Source organism: Sus scrofa, chromosome 8, assembly GCF_054392235.1.
Source record: "Sus scrofa isolate SSC_HxYL_T2T_F1_AM1 chromosome 8, Sscrofa_HxYL_maternal_Yorkshire_Landrace_v2.0, whole genome shotgun sequence".
NCBI classification, from domain to species: Eukaryota; Metazoa; Chordata; class Mammalia; order Artiodactyla; family Suidae; genus Sus; species Sus scrofa.
The window spans coordinates 44,536,850-44,549,897 of NC_139390.1; the positions used below are offsets into that span (position 1 = coordinate 44,536,850).

At 45.0% G+C, this 13,048-nt stretch overlaps 1 protein-coding gene across 9 annotated transcripts in view; it reads left to right on the forward strand.

The window, feature by feature from the left end:
- The window catches only part of TMEM192 (transmembrane protein 192), a 33,571-nt gene extending 21,299 nt beyond the window's left edge, over window positions 1-12,272 (forward strand). For 2 of the 9 annotated variants that reach the window (XR_014813760.1, XR_014813756.1), the window contains exons 4-7: window positions 2,961-3,095; window positions 3,597-3,699; window positions 4,421-5,550; window positions 6,593-8,071. Coding sequence is in view for 2 of the 9 variants with exons in the window: in XM_005666651.4 (XP_005666708.1) it covers window positions 2,961-3,095; window positions 3,597-3,699; window positions 4,421-4,559 (377 nt within the window). In the remaining 7 variants the exon portion in view is untranslated. Of the gene's footprint in view, window positions 1-2,960; window positions 3,096-3,596; window positions 3,700-4,420; window positions 8,072-9,631 lie in introns of those variants that run through there. The other 7 variants (XR_014813762.1, XR_014813759.1, XR_014813761.1 and 4 more) reach the window with 4 other exon arrangements.
- The last annotated feature ends 776 nt before the right edge of the window (window positions 12,273-13,048 follow it).

Sequence of the window (13,048 nt, forward strand, 5' to 3'; positions counted from 1 at the left end):
TTTTTTTTATTTTTCTTATTTGAAGAAAAAGATCAATCTTTGAGACCATAGAACTTCCAAGGAGTTCCCGTTGTGGCTTAGTGGTTAACGAGTCCGACTAAGAACCATGAGCTTGAGGGTTCGGTCCCTGGCCTTGCTCAGTGGGTTAAGGATCCGGCGTTGCCGTGAGCTGTGGTGTAGGTCGCAGACACGGCTTGGATCCCACGTTGCTGTGGTTCTGGCGTAGGCTTGGCAGCTACAGCTCTGATTTGACCTGTGGCCTGGGAACCTCCATATGCCAAGGGAGCAGCCCAAGAAAAGGCAAAAAGACAAAAAGAAAAAGAAAAAAAAGAACATAGAACTTCCAGCTAATCTGAATGGTGTCCCCTTTCTTTTTCTGCTTGTGCTAGTATTGCTGAGTATTGTTTAGCTTCATCCTGATCCTTGATATTCTTTGCAGAGAGAAAAATAAATCAATTTTGCCTTGTTTCATGGAGATGGGAGAGGGGGGCTTTGCTTTCCTTCCACATAAGTGGAAAATATGTATATATGTGTTCTCTTTCCTTAGATTGAAATATTATTACCTACATAGCAAGTGGCATTTGCAGTTGTTCTTTTCATTAAAATGAAAACTTGGCCCTTCACTGAAAAGCAGGGAGGAAGACTCCTCCCTGGGTCTGAAAGGGTGAGCCCAGAGGCAGAGGATGGGCCAGGGGCAGTGTGAAGGAATTACTAGAAAGTCAGCTCTGGAAGATTGCTTGCAAGAGCGGGTCCTTGGAGGAGTTGCAGGGCCCCAAGGTCAGGGAGATGGAGACCTACAGACCCCTCAGCAGAAACACTGCTCAAGTCCTGCTGTGGCTGTGCCCTTGCTCCTGGGCTCAGTGGGTGGAGCAGAGCCTGGGTAGTGACTGTAAGTCTGCCCTGGGGCCTGCTTGGAGAAGTTGTGATGGATTCCGTAAAACCATTGTTATTGTAATAATGTTGATACTTGCTACCATTCATTGAACACCTACTTAGGAATTGTTCATTTTCTCCTCCAACAGGGCTTGTTTGGGTTTATTTCTGCAGTTTTACAGAGGAGGAGTGTCTGGGGCTGGGGTGAGGCAAAGTTTTAGTTATGGACCTTGTGTTGCTGGAACTCAGCCTTAGAAACGTGGAGACAGAGTTTTGGGTGTAGGAGGAAAAAAACAGCTTTATTGCTTTGTCAGGCAAAGGAAGCCACAGCAGGCTAATACCCTAAAGACTGTGCCCTCTCTTGGGAGAGAATAGGAGGTAGTTTCATAGTTTAGGAGTAGAAAATACGGCCACGGATAAGGATCAGGGTAGGCACAAGCTTGTATTCTTCAAGGTTGGTGTTTCGTGGCCCCAGTTCTGGTGGTCCTCTTCTCTGGCTTCCATTTGGTGGGGGTTTCGTTTTGCAGTAGAGCTCAAAGGTACTGTTGTGTGTGTTCCTTAAGGAGGAACTAGGACCCTGCCTCTGGGATGCCTTGTCTCTGCATCCCCTCCCTGTCCTGATTAGCAACTGGCTAAACCTGCCCTTTGGAACTCAGGGAAAGCTGTGGAAGCTGAAGCTTCTTCCCTAAAATAATCAGTGGGGGACACAGAAAGGCTTTTGTGCCCAGGAGCCCCACTGGGTCCTGCTGGGTTTCACTTACAAGAGGTGGCAGGTCCTGCCCTGGAGCCTAGCCTCTCAGAGCCCCTGCACCTCACACTGTACTATCTCCCCCACCCACAGGAACTGGTTTCTTCCTAGGATTTTTATGGATAGTAAGTATCCCATTAACTCTGAGAACCTTTTTTACATGGCAAATGGAATAGTACACAAAACAGCTTATGTCTTTGGTTATAAAACAATTTGAGGGAGTTCCCGTTGTGGCTCAGAGGTTAACCGACTAGGAACCATGAGGTTGTGGGTTCCATCCCTGGCCTTGCTCAGTGGGTTAAGGATCCCGCGTTGCCGTGAGCTGTGGTGTAGGTTGCAGACACGGCTTGGATTTGGCATTGCTGTGTCTGTGTCTTAGGCCAGCAGCTATAGCTCCAATTCAACCCCCAGCCTGGGAACCTCCATATGCCACAGGTGCAGCCCTAAAGACAAAAGACCAAAAAAAAAAAAAAAAAAAAAAATCATCTGGAAACTGTGTTTCACTTTCCAAGCAAGGGAGTATTTCCCCTAGCTTCTTCCTCTCCCTCAATGTTGTCAGTTATATTTGTCTTGTACACAAAAGTAATTCAAAAATTGAGCCGTCAGTTAACATGGTAAGACACTGTGACATTTGTGAGTTTAAGGGGAGGACTTAGGGCTTTGTGTAGGACTTCTTATTTATTTATTTATTTTGTCTTTTTAGGGCTACACCTTCTTCATATGGAGGTTCCCAGGCTAGGGGTTGAATCAGAGCTGCAGCTACCAGCCTATGCCACAGCCACAGCAATTCATGATCAGAGCTGCCCAGAACTTCTGCATGCCACAGGTGTGTCCAGGGGAAAAAAAAAAAAAAGTGCAGAATGAGGTTAGATGGTCTTCAACGGTGAATAATGGCTATGCTGAGCAGGGGGTGACAGCTCATAATTACTGAATACTTACAAACCAGGCACCATTCTGAGTATTTTGCATACACTACCTCATTTACTCCTCACAGCAGTCCTGTGGGAAGGTGCTGTCACACCATCTTTCAGAGGAGGAGCAGAGGTGTTTGATCAGCAGCCCAAGGTCAGCAGCGAGTCCTGGGTTCTTCTGGATCCTCCCTGAGTCCTCGATGGCACTGCACCAGCAGAGAGGGCCACTGGGTCCTCCTAGAAACTCACTGCTTGGTTTTTAAGCCCAGATTCTTACCTATTTGTGTTATGGGGTATCATTTGCTCTTAGCCATGTTGTTGGTTTGTGTTTGATCTTCATTCTCAGCCTTTGCCCTTTTGGTGGTGGTGCCCCTGCTGCGGGAGTGTGGGCCCCCTGACACCCACTGGTGCACCCCCTCCCCCTGCAGGCAGCACTGCTCTCCTCCTCCTGCTCTGCCTCCAGCACTCCTTCCCGGAGCCCAGCACACTGTACCTGGACCTCATTCTGGCCACCCTGGCCCTGGAGCTGCTCTGTTCCCTGACGTGCCTGCTTGTGTACACAGGTGAGAGTCACAGAGCCTTTTCATTTTTTAATTGAAGTCGAGTTGCCTCTCCCTGTGCCGTCTTGTGGCCTTTGCTTTGTGCAGGCATATTTCTGGTGTCTCTTCCATCAGATCAACACCCCCTGCCCCCAATACTTTGTTTTTGCTGTAATGTCTTCACCAGTGGTCCTGTCTCCAAGGATAGTCATGTTGGGTTTGGGGCTTCAAGTTCATTTGTGGCCTTCAGGTCACCAAAGTCCCAGCTACTCCAGGTGTCTTTTCTTCTGGGCAGGGAGCATTGCCGGTTCTTCCTTGATTCTCCAGCCTCTCCACACCAGAATTTCCATTTCCTTTCAGCACATTTTGCCTACTTTTTTTTTTAATCCCCTTTATGAAGCCATTTTTTTTTTTTTTGCGTGTTCACTTATTTGAAAAGAATGGCTAATTACTAATGTAATTGGCAAAAATGGAAAAACTCTATCATGATTGAATAACCTGACAATAATGACCTTATTATTTCAGTGAAAATTCGAAAATTTAATAAAGCCAAACCACAGCCTGATGTACTAGAGGAAGAAAAAATCTATGCTTACCCCATCAATATGACCTCAGAGACGGGATTCAGGTAAGTGCCTAACAAATGATTAGAGAAAGAATTAAAAGTCTTTCCTTCTGGAACTCTAGAGACAATTCTCATGGTTAGAGTCGAGGACTCTGCATAGGGTAGAATTTGTTTTGAATTATGTTTGATTTGTTTACTGTCTCTTGGCTGTGCTGAAACCACCTCTGTTGAAAGAATCTCATTTGGAGATATTGCCTTGGCTTAGAACATATGAAGTGTTCCTGTTGTGGCGAAGTGGAAACAAATCTGACTAGTATCCATGAGGGTGCTGGTCCAATCTCTGGCCTCACTCAGTGGGTTAAGGATCCGGCACTGTGGTGAGCTGTGGTGTCGGTCACAGATGCAGGTCATATCTGGCATTGCTGCGGCTATGGTGTAGGCGAGCAGCTACAGCTCTGATTTGACCCCAGGCCTGGGAACCTCCATATGCTGCAGGTTCTGCCCTAAAAATAAAATTTTTAAAAATCTAAGAAAAAAACCACAGGCATTCACTCATGGCTCGGTGGGTTAAAGATTCAGCATTGTCACTGCTCTGTCTTGGGTCGCTATTGTAGTTTGGGTTTGATCCCAGGCCCAGGAACTTCTACATGCCATAGGAATGACAAAAAAAAAAAAAAAAAAAGTGACAAACAGTACAACATTGCTGTATTGAAAACTAGTAGGAATACATTTGGGAAGAGACTATTGAACATGTGTAAGCCATGGCCAATTTGCTTCTGTGCAGGACTCTCTCAAGCCTGGAGGAGATTGTGGAGAAGCAGGGGGACATCATCCTGTACCTGAAGCGCCACAATGCACTGCTCAGCAGGCGGCTATTGGCCCTCACGACTTCTGACCTCAGCTCTCAGCCAAGTGGGATTTGACAGCAACTCTAGAGGAGCCCGAGTAGTTTAAGACTGACTGCCTGCTCTTAAGACTGAATGCCTGCCTGACAAGCTGTCCCAGCGAACTGCAGCTTTGCCAAGTAACAGTCTACAATTGTTGTTGGAAACCTGAACTTGGTTCTCACCTGCTTGGACGTTTAATAAGCAGGACCCGTGGAGTGTTTAAAGGGCACTTTGTAGAGCCTTTCTAACTCAAGGGGAAGGTCTGTTTGCACATTTGAAATTATTGCACTGCTTGGTTTATTCCAGGATCAAAGGTACAGTTTAAATATCTCTGAGCAACTCTCCTTGCATCCTCCTTAGCAGCCAGTAATCATTTGGTGTTTTAGAGAGGAAGTCTGACCTGACAAGCTATTTAAAGTGGGGCTTTGATCAAATGAGGTTTTCCCACTTTATCCTGGTGAGTGAAGACATTCTTTCTCCTGGTTAGTGTTTTCTCCACTGAGGCCAGGTGGATCTTATATGTGTGTGTGGTACCGAGTGACCTTGGCCCTTGGAGCCTTTCTAGTGAATTTCCTCACTATAGGACCAAGGTCCCCATAGGGGATTTTCTTTGCACCTCCTGTGGGTTTCCATTCTCCAGAAATAAGACTTGAGGATCACTTGCACCAGTGTTAGGCCGACCAGTGCTGCTGTGACAGCAGCAGCGCCTGCCACTGGCAGCAGCTGAAATACTTAGGGAAGACTTCAGGCTTTAACTTTCCTTTGGCCCTTTTTCAAGACATTGCCGTGTATTTCATATTGACTGGACTGTCATTGGATCAATAAGTTCAGGGATAGGAAAGGAGTCTTTAGTGGCTTTAAGTTTGTCTGAAAGATAAAAGAACAACAGTATTTAGTCCTGGAGTACCCCCCTTCCCCCCAAAAAAACAAGGAATTCCTGTTGTGGGTCAGTGGTAAGGAACCTGACCAGTATCCATGAGGACGTGGGTTCAATCCCTGGCCATGCTCAGTGGGTTAAGGATCCTAAGCTCCCGGGTTGCTGTGAGCTGTGGTGTAGGTTGCAGATGTGTCTCAGATCTGGTGTTGTTGTGGCTTTGGTGTAGGCCAGCAGCTGCAGCTCTTATTTGACCCCTAGCCTGGGAACTTCTGTATGCTATAGGTGCAGCCCTAAAAAAAGACCAAAAAAAAAAAAAAATTCCTGCATTATTCTTAAAAATTATGATGGAAAAAATGTCCTATCAACTTATATATGGCTATTAAACATATTATAATTTCCCAGATAAAAAGAAGCATTTTTATGAGTAAATGGAATTTTTTCTACAGTTCTTCTACTGTGCCCTTTTAATCTATCAGTTTGCTTTTGGCACCTTTACATGCTGCCTTAGAAAGACTCTGGTTGAAAGCGTAAAATGAGGGAGGGAATATTTGTGATTAAGTATGCTGCTAATTTTTTTTTTTAATTTAGCCAATTAATCAATATTTGATATAAAAATCCTTGAGCTTCACCTAACCATTTGCCAAGGGATGTATTTATTGATCATATCACACTTATGAAGGGTAAACATTGGTTTCCTTCAGATATGGCCACTGCAGAGCATTTTGAAGGTTTCCTGCTGAGGACAAGGTGACTGTCTTGTCACCTGAAGCCAATACCATTGAATCCCCAAAATGACAACATTGACAAACTAGAGCCAAAATGTATTTTTAAAGTTCAGACTGTATCCAAGTTTCCTGACTTTTCCTCCCTCCCTTCTTTCCTGTCTTTTTATTTTGTATTTATTTTTTCTTCCTTTTCAATAAGTATAACTCAAGGCCGTTGCCTTCTATGGAGATCCGTCTCTATGTTCTGGAACAACTTTTGTGTTTACCTGTTTTACTTGAGGAAAACACTGGTGGTAGATAGTTAATTCTCCTTTATTATTATTATTTTTTTGATCTTTTTTTAAGGGCCTCACCCACAGCATATGGAGGTTCCCAGGCTAGGGGTCCAATCAGAGCTGTAGCTGCTAGCCTACATCACAGCCGCAGCAAATGCCAGATCCAAGCCGTGTCTGCGACCTGCACCACAGCTCACAGCAATGCTGGATCCTTAACCCACTGAGTAAGGCCAGGGATAGAACCTGCGTCCTCATGGATTCTAGTCAGATTCGTTTCCACTGAGCCACAGTGGGACCTCCAATTCTACTTTATTTTTAAATTCATTTTGGATCCATGGTCAGTTTCTAAGGTATATGAATAAACTCTGGTTTACAGAGAAAGGAATAGTTAGAATGCTGGAATATTCAGGTTCTGATGGGATGTTTGTAGGATCACCAACACTCTTTTCTAAACTCTATAATGAACAGTTCAAACAGTAAAAGAAAGTGAAACTATCAGAATTAGCAGAAAGGAATGAAGAAAACTATTTATTATTTATTTTTTAATTTTTATCTTATGAAGGCTGCACCCTGGCCTATGGAGCTTACCAGGCTAGGGATCAAATCAGAGCTGTAGCGGCTGGCCTATGCCACAGCCACAGCAAGTTGGGATCTGAGCTTCATCTGCAACCTACACCACAGCTCATGGCAACCCTGGGTCCTTAACCCACTGAGAGAAGCCAGGGATTGAACCTCTCTCCTGGTGTATACTAGGATACAGATTGAGAAGAAAACAATTTAAATCATTCCGTACACCAGGCGGATACTGGGCTAGCACCTTGGATACAAAACTCAGTAAGACCGCCCTAGTTTGCGCTCACATTCTAAGGAGAAGACAAGGACTTCCAGGCTCTGCATCATCCAGAAATGATGGCAGAAAAGCCCAAGGTACCTCAGGGACTGCAGATAAGAGAGTTCCCTGGGGAAGGGCTTTAGGATCCCAGGAAAATTCGCAAGTAAACAAGAAGAGTGACCACTGCAGATGAGCATGAGCCCCATGTACAGCTCGAGCCCAAAGTGTGAGGCAAGACTTTGGAGGAGGGACGACCAGCAGCAGTTTCTGGGACCCCTGATGCTCTTTAGGCCGAGGGGCCTGCACTGGAATGGAGTCCACTGAAGGGGTGGTTGTTTTTCACCTCAGGGGAATCAGAGTGTGCAATGTGGGAAAGTGTGTGGCAGAGTACATGGTGCTGAACTAGGGTGTGTGTGGTAACATTTTATTAAGCATAGATCTGTATCTGATGTATTTCTGTACTGCTAATTTGGAGATTTTACTTGAAATGATAATAGCATCATGACTTAATTGCATTTTTTTTCTTTTTTCTTTTCTTTTTTTTTTTTTTTTTTTTTGCTTTTTAGGGCTATACTCATGGCATATGGAAGTTTCCAGGCTGGGGTTGAATTGGAGCTACCGCTGCGGCCTATACCACAGCCACAGCAACATGGGATCTGAGCCTTGTCTGTGACCTACACCACAGCTCACAGCAATACCAGATCCCCAACCCACTGAGCAAGGCCAGGGATTGAACCCCCACCCTTATGGATACTAGTTGAATTCCTTTCCGCTGCACATAACAGGAACTCCTTAATTGCATTTCTGTGATTACTAATAAATTTGAGCTTTCGTTCCTATTCTTTGGCCTTTCATAAATCTTCTGTGATGTACGTGTGTAAGTCTTTTGCTCATTATCCTCCTAGGATATTCTTTTTCTTAACAAACATGGTCTTCCTTCATTTTATATTTGTTGGAAAAATTTCCTAATTTGTTTTGAGTTCTTTTGCCTTGTACTCTTCAAACCCTGCAGATTGGATTCTGTCCCTTGCGTCCTGGTGGAAAGTTTACCCAAGTGGATCCCTAAAGCCACACTGGGTGGGAGCCAGCATTGGCTTGAGGGAAGTTTATTTATTTATTTATTTATTTGGTTTTTTTGCCTTTTTTTCTAGGGCTGCTCCTGAGGCATATGGAGGTTCCCAGGCTAGGGGTCAAATTAGAGCTGTAGCCACTGGCCTACACCAGAGCCACAGCAACACAGGATCTGAGCCGCTTCTGCAACCTACACCACAGGTCATGGCAACGCTGATCCTTAACCCACTGAGCAAGGCCAGGGTTCGAACCCCCAACATCATGGTTCTTAGTCAGATTCGTTAACCACTGAACCACGATGGGAACTCCTTGGCTTAAGGGAAGTTTAATACATCCAGGCTTCTGCTGGAGGCCCCATAGCTCCTTCTTTTTCCTTTGAAACCAAAGTCTTATATGAATTATTTTCCTATTTACTCTAAGCAGGGTTCTCCAACCTTGGCACTATTGACATTTTGGGGTGGATAATCTTTGTTGTGGAGGCTGTCCTGTGTGTCGTAGGATGTTTATCATTTTTCTTGGCTACTAGGATACCAGGAGCAACCTCCAGTTCTGACAACCAAAAATGTCTCCATGCACAGGCCTTTCAGTTCACACTTCGCATTTAACTGAGAGCTGCCACCCACCAGAGAGGGAACCAGGGTCATTCAGACAGAGAAGGTTTCTGTTCTCACAGAGTCTACACAGGGGTTGGGGAGAAGGTGGGGGAGGGGTAGAGGGAAGGTGGAAATGAACACAGTAAAGATATCAGCCACCTAACCTATCAGGTTTGATGAGCATGATTCTTCTGTAGATTAGCCCTCATGGAGATTCAGACACTAATGCGACTTGTGGAGAGAATTTAGCTTACATGTTCTGTGAGCATTTAGAAAACTGAATGACAAACAAAATGAACCGTAAGTCCCCTCCCCATCCTTTTACAGAAGACATAGTTATTTAATGATCTCACAACCTGATCAGAGATGCTCTTATGCATCTTGAATACAAAACTCAGGTGGGAGTCTCTTGAATTCTTGAAGAAACAAAGCTCAAATATATGAGAATATAAATCACAAAAATCTTGAAACATTTCCTGTAATAGTTTATTTGTAAACCAAGTAAGCCTGTCTGTCTCTAATTCTTCCCCTCCCTTTCTCTCTAAACCAGTCTATCTTTTCACCTGGCTGCTCCACTGGAACCTTTTCTTTTTTTTTTTTTTTGGTCTTTTTAGGGCGACACCCATGGAATATGGAGGTTCCCAGGCCAGGGGTTGAATTGGAGTTGTAGCCTCCAGCCTGCACCACAGCCACAGCAACGCCAGATCTGAGCCACATCTGCAACCTACACCACAGCTCACGGCAATGCCAGATCCTTACCTGCTGAGCAAGGCCAGAGATCAGACTCCCGTCCTCATAGATACTAGTTGGCCGTCCTCATAGATACTAGTCAGATTCTTAACTTGCTGAGCCACAATGGGAAATCCCCTAAGAGTTTTTAAGATGGGCATACACATTCCCTGGTGGTTCAGCGTCTTAAGTACCCAGCATTGCCAAAGCCTCATGTATTTAACTATATAAAAACTAACATTTCCCCTTGGGAAAGACTCTTTTAACATGAACAAGACAAGATTATAGGACAAAAAAAGAAACTGGATAAAAATATTTATAAGTCACAGATTAAGAGTGTGATTTATGATAAGAGGGAAATACATGGCACACCCTTGGAATTCCCTATGTGATAAGAGCAATAGGAGCACCTTTGGTCATAATATTTGGTCTGCTGTCATCATTCTTGAATAGCTGCACATCCATAGAACTGAGAAGATAACAAGCCCTTTCAACCCCAGCTGAGCTGAAGTTCATGAGGTGACGTGAGGCCCTAAGGATGGGGTTTTGCTGCCTGAGAAGCCAGCCAAGTGATTAGAGGGCTGGACCCTACCATCCCTTCCCTAGCAGCCTCCAAGAAGGGAGGGGGAGAGGCTGGAGGCTGATTCAGTTACCAGTGGCCCACGATGTCACCCCTTGAGCCTATGGAATGATGCCTCCATAAAACCCCCAAAGGATGGAGCCCAGGTGTTCTTGGTGAGCACTTGGAGATGGGGGGAGTGTGCTGTGCCAGAGGGGCTGGCAGTTCTATGCTAGCTAGTCCCACTCACCTTGTCTTCTGCCCCCTTTCCAGCTCACCATTCCTGGGTTATTTCCTTTTAGAATAAACCAGTAAAGGTGTTCCCATTGTGGTGCATCAGAAACAAATCCAGCTATCATCCATGAGGATTCAGGTTTGATCCCTAACCTCGCTCATTGGGTAAAGGATCCGGTATTGCTGTGAGCTGTGGTGTAGGTCGCAGACACAGCTCAGATCCTGGGTTGCTGTGGCTGTAGTGTAGGCCAGCAGCTATATCTCCGGTTTGACCCCTAGCCTCGGAACTTCCATATGCCACAGGTGTGGCTGCAAAAAAAAAAAAAAAAAAAGAAAGAAAGAAAGAAAGAAAACAAAACAAAAGAAAAAGAGAGAATAAACCAGTAAAGTAGTAATTAAAATGTTTTCTGAGCTCTGTGAGCTGTTCTTGGAAATTAAAGGAACCCAAGGTGGGTTAGGGGTTGGTTGTGAGCAACATCCTAAATTTGTGGTAACTCCAGAAGTGTAGGTGGGGTGTGGGGGGCAGATTGGGGGACTGAGCCCCTGTAGGAGCTGATGGTATCTCCAGGCATGTGGTTTCTCAGGCCTTCCAGACACTTGGCTTCTGCCTGGAGTTCAGCCAGGGCTGGGGCCACTGCCACTGGGGCTGCACTGAGCTGAGTTTCTCAGGGGGCCAGGCTGCAGGGTCTCTGCCCTGAGCTGCAGGTGTACCCTGGGATCTCAGTCCTCATATAATCCTATCGAGTCTTCAGAACTTTTAATTGCAGCTGCCAAGAGGAGCCCTTCTCATGGTCTGCACTCAATGGTTTGCAGCTCAGCTGGTTAACTGCTCTTCCAGCATCTGGAAGCTCAGGGAAAATGAAGCCAAGATAAGCAGGTTTCTTGGTCAGGAGAACAGTTGTTGCCTCAAATCATTAGTTGCTATGGATGAGAAGATATTTCTTCCTAGAAAACCTCTGGGTTTAGTTCAGGTGGTCCTACCCACTGCTGCAGGCCAGCTGAACACAGAATATCCTCTCTTAACCCCATTCTTTTATTTCTCTACCTTTCCTACTAGCCCATCTACACCCACATCCCATCTATTTAGTATCTATCCTAACTCTCTGTGGAAAGAGCACAGGCTATGGGACAGATAGATGTACCACATGCAAATTAGAACACAGCCTTGGTCATCTGTCCAAGTAGTTTGGGGGGATTTATTTTATATCCTGAAGGGGTCAGAACATGTCACCCCCAAATATGCCTTCTTAGCATATGAGGTATTTGAGATGAAGGCAGTCAAGATACAGCAGGCTCATTTGTGGGGGAAATCTACAATTATAAATTATATCATATAAATTGTAAATCATATCAGAAAGGGTGTCTGAGCAGGAAGAGAGCAATTGCCAGATGTGACATAAAATTCATATTTTATGGCAAGACATGAAAACTTAAACATTAAACATTTTCTCTGCCCTTTGGCCTCCTTTCTCCCCTCTACTGTGCATTATGTATCTGTATTATGCATCAATTGGACCTCCCCATTGGCAGAAATACCTGATCAACCATAAAGAGCACCATTCTCCCAGCACCAATAAGACAAATCTTTAAAAGATAACATTCCTTCTTGATCTTGGAAGGGGCCACAATGGCCCATCACTTTGTACTTACAGATCTGGATTGTGTAGAATGACAGTAAGACATTCATTTAATATACATAAGACCATCATTTAATATACAGTCCTTTGTCTCAAAAACTTATGTAACTGTGCTTGGACTTCTAACTATCAGAGCCCTGCTTGGGCCTTTCTGAGATGCTGTTCCTGGATTATAATCCTCAATTTGGTTTGAATAAAATTTTCCATTTCTTTCTTAGATCTACTGATCCTTTTTTTTTTTTTTTTGGTGACACACAGAGATCACTTTTTTACCTGACTCATCTGCATCGCAGGGCAAACTTTGTTTACCAAACATTTCTTCTTCTTATCTTCCAGGAAAATGGCTCCCTACCCTCAGCAGCCCTAAGGGCCCTGATCCCTTAGCTTAGCTCAGGATGGGAGAGTGTCTTCCTCACTGGGCCACTCTGTAGGGGCTTCCACACTTGACTTCAAGACCAGCACCTGTGGCTTTGTCTCACAGATGTTCCCCTTTAGGACAGGTTCAGATCCTGTGTTTCTAGTAAACATTCCAGGTGATTCTGGACAAGGTTCTTGAAGGGCCTCGGAACTACAGTATATGGTCTGAAATAAGCCAAATATGATGCGTTTAGATTCACTGGCAGGGAACCAGATATCAACTCAGAGGACCTGGCTTGTTCCTGTGCCCACAGCCCCCATCTCCGCTTACCTGCAGTGGAGGCTCAGTGATGCAGTTCAATTGAACACACCCTTGTGGGAAGGGGAGGCCAAGGGGACCCTGCCTAGCAAAGACTTGCACCTCCTGGAAGTGGGATGGGCTCTGGGGCCAGAGGAGGATGGGGTTTCCTGTAATTACAATTAGCACTTAAGTGGCTTTGGCCTTGATCTAAGAAATCAATCTTCCTTAATAATCTTGTAGGACAGGGAGTTCCCACTGTGGCTCAGTGGGTTAAGAACCGGACTAGTATCCATGAGGAGGACTCATATCCATGTAACCGAGCAGGGCCCTGTGAG